Source organism: Palaemon carinicauda, chromosome 4, assembly GCF_036898095.1.
Source record: "Palaemon carinicauda isolate YSFRI2023 chromosome 4, ASM3689809v2, whole genome shotgun sequence".
Classification (NCBI taxonomy): Eukaryota; Metazoa; Arthropoda; class Malacostraca; order Decapoda; family Palaemonidae; genus Palaemon; species Palaemon carinicauda.
Genome location: NC_090728.1, coordinates 161541674 through 161544173, shown reverse-complemented (window position 1 = coordinate 161544173; position 2500 = coordinate 161541674). Strand labels below are relative to the sequence as shown.

The 2500-nt window shown below is 36.3% G+C and overlaps 1 protein-coding gene across 1 annotated transcript in view; it reads right to left on the bottom strand.

Annotated features, from left to right (window-relative positions):
- The window catches only part of Pkg21D (Protein kinase, cGMP-dependent at 21D), a 148036-nt gene extending 146036 nt beyond the window's left edge, over nt 1-2000 (bottom strand). The window contains exon 1 of the mRNA XM_068372593.1: nt 1829-2000. Coding sequence (XP_068228694.1) covers nt 1829-1920 — 92 coding nt within the window. The 5' untranslated portion in view covers nt 1921-2000. The remainder of the gene's footprint in view (nt 1-1828) is intronic.
- Nucleotides 2001-2500: the final 500 nt, after the last annotated feature.

Genomic DNA, 2500 nt, shown 5'->3' with positions numbered 1-2500 from the left:
TAAACACATTTCATAGATCTAAATTGCTGTTAATAATTAAAAAATAATGATATTAATTCAAAATTAAACACAGAACAGAGAAAAACATTAATTTTCATTTCATTTATAAAGGCTCGTTTTCTGTTTATAATTTCTGTAATTTTGAATTCTGGTGATTATGAAAACAGTGTTATTACCTTAATTGGTGTTAATAATTCAATAATCATAACATCAATTCACAATTTAACAAGGAAATATTAATTTTCAACGAAATCGCGTTAGTACCTTAATGGTTGTTAATAATTCAATATTCGTAATACCAATTCACAATTTAATAAGCAAATAATATTAATTTTCATTTCATTTATACAGGCCCGTTCTCTGCGTGTAAATTTTGTAACCGTGAAATCCGGTGATTACAGAAACGAGCGTTATAATTTTTCCTTTTGTCTTAAAATGAAGAAAACTTTTTATTATATATAAAGGAAAAAAGTAATGAACAAACCCCATTCGGGGACCCATTTAAGGAAACCGGTACCTCGCGAGACTTAGAGAAAATAAAAGGCTTTTTTCGAAAACGGAGTACATTCTTCCTATTCAGAATATTACATAAAGACCAAAACCCGAAAAATAATCGCATGCGCAAGCGAGCGAGCGAACACAAGCAATGATTTCCCTTGGAAATATACATCTCCACTCTTTGGGGTTTAATCATAATATGTGTTTTTCCACCAAAAGTCTCCTTTGCTTACAATATCAAGTTTCCTCCACCAAGCCATTTTTAAAATTTTTACCATGGTGTTTTTTCATCCTTTCTTTCAATGTTATGACTGCAATTTCTTACCTTTCTTAAGGATCCTGATTGCTTACCTGTTTTGAGAGAGAGAGAGAGAGAGAGAGAGAGAGAGAGAGAGAGAGAGAGAGAGAGAGAGAGAGAGAGAGATTTAAAATATCTAGATTAATTACCTAAAATCTTAGAGAGAGAGAGAGAGAGAGAGAGAGAGAGAGAGAGAGAGAGAGAGAGAGAGAGAGAGAGAGAGAGAGAGAGAGAGAGAATAGCTTAAAATATCTACAGATGACTTACCTAAAATCTTGAGAGAGAGAGAGAGAGAGAGAGGAGAGAGAGAGAGAGAGAGAGAGAGAGAGAGAGAGAGAGAATGGCTTAAAATATCTACAGAAGACTTACCTAAAATCTTGAGAGAGAGAGAGAGAGAGAGAGAAGAGAGAGAGAGAGAGAGAGAGAGAGAGAGAGAGAGAGAGAGAGAGAGAGAGAGAGAGAAGGGCTTAAAATATCTACAGATGACTTACCTAAAATTTTGAGAGAGAGAGAGAGAGAGAGAGAGAGAGAGAGAGAGAGAGAGAGAGAGAGAGAGAGAGGAGAGAGAGAGAGAGAGAGAGAGAGAGAGAGAGAATGGCTTAAAATATCTACAGATGACTTACCTAAAATTTTGAGAGAGAGAGAGAGAGAGAGAGAGAGGAGAGAGAGAGAGAGAGAGAGAGAGAGAGAGAGAGAGAGAGAGAATGGCTTAAAATATCTACAGAAGACTTACCTAAAATCTTGATAGAGAGAGAGAGAGAGAGAGAGAGAGAGAGGAGAGAGAGAGAGAGAGAGAGAGAGAGAGGAGTTAAAATATCTAGGGATTACTTACCTAAAATTTTGATGAGAGAGAGAGAGAGAGAGAGAGAGAGAGAGAGAGAGAGAGAGAGAGAGAGAGAGAGAGAGAGAGAGAGAGATAGATAAAATATCTAGGGATGACTTACCTAAAATCTTGAGAGAGAGAGAGAGAGAGAGAGAGAGAGAGAGAGAGAGAGAGAGAGAGAGAGAGAGAGAGAGAGAGAGAAGACTTACCTGAAATCTTTATCGAATCTCTGGATGTGTATCTTCTCCGCTGTTTTATTTTGGAAGCAGGACTCTCCGGACACGCCCTGCTTCTTCACCATAGACCCTTGGCAGGAGTATTCATTGAGGCTAGCCAGCAGGTCGCCCTGCTCCTGAAACCTCACGGCCTGCTGCTGCAGGACGCTCTGCGGAGGAAGGAGAGAACCAGTTGGTGAGAAGATGAATGAGAGAAAACAGTTAATGTTAATCTAATGAGGATTTTGTGTTAAAGGAGAGATATAAATTACATGGCGGTCTGAGGGTAACTACCTACAATATTGCGATGTTTACTGCAGAAATATTATCATTATTATTATTATTATTATTATTATTGTTATTAATGTATTATTATTATTATAATTATTATTACTAGCCAAGCTACAACCCTAGTTTGAAAAGCAAGTTTTTATAAGCCTAAGGACTCCAACAGGGAAAAACAGCCCAGTGAGGAAAGGAAATAATGAAATAAATGAACAATATAACAATTAATGATTTATTAAAATAAAATATTTTAAAACATTAACAACATTAATACAGAAATTTCATATATAAACTAGAAAAAGGACTTATGCCAGCCTGTTCGACATATAAACATTTGCTGCAAGTTTGAACTTTTGAAGGAATCACGAATGATTTCGTCCC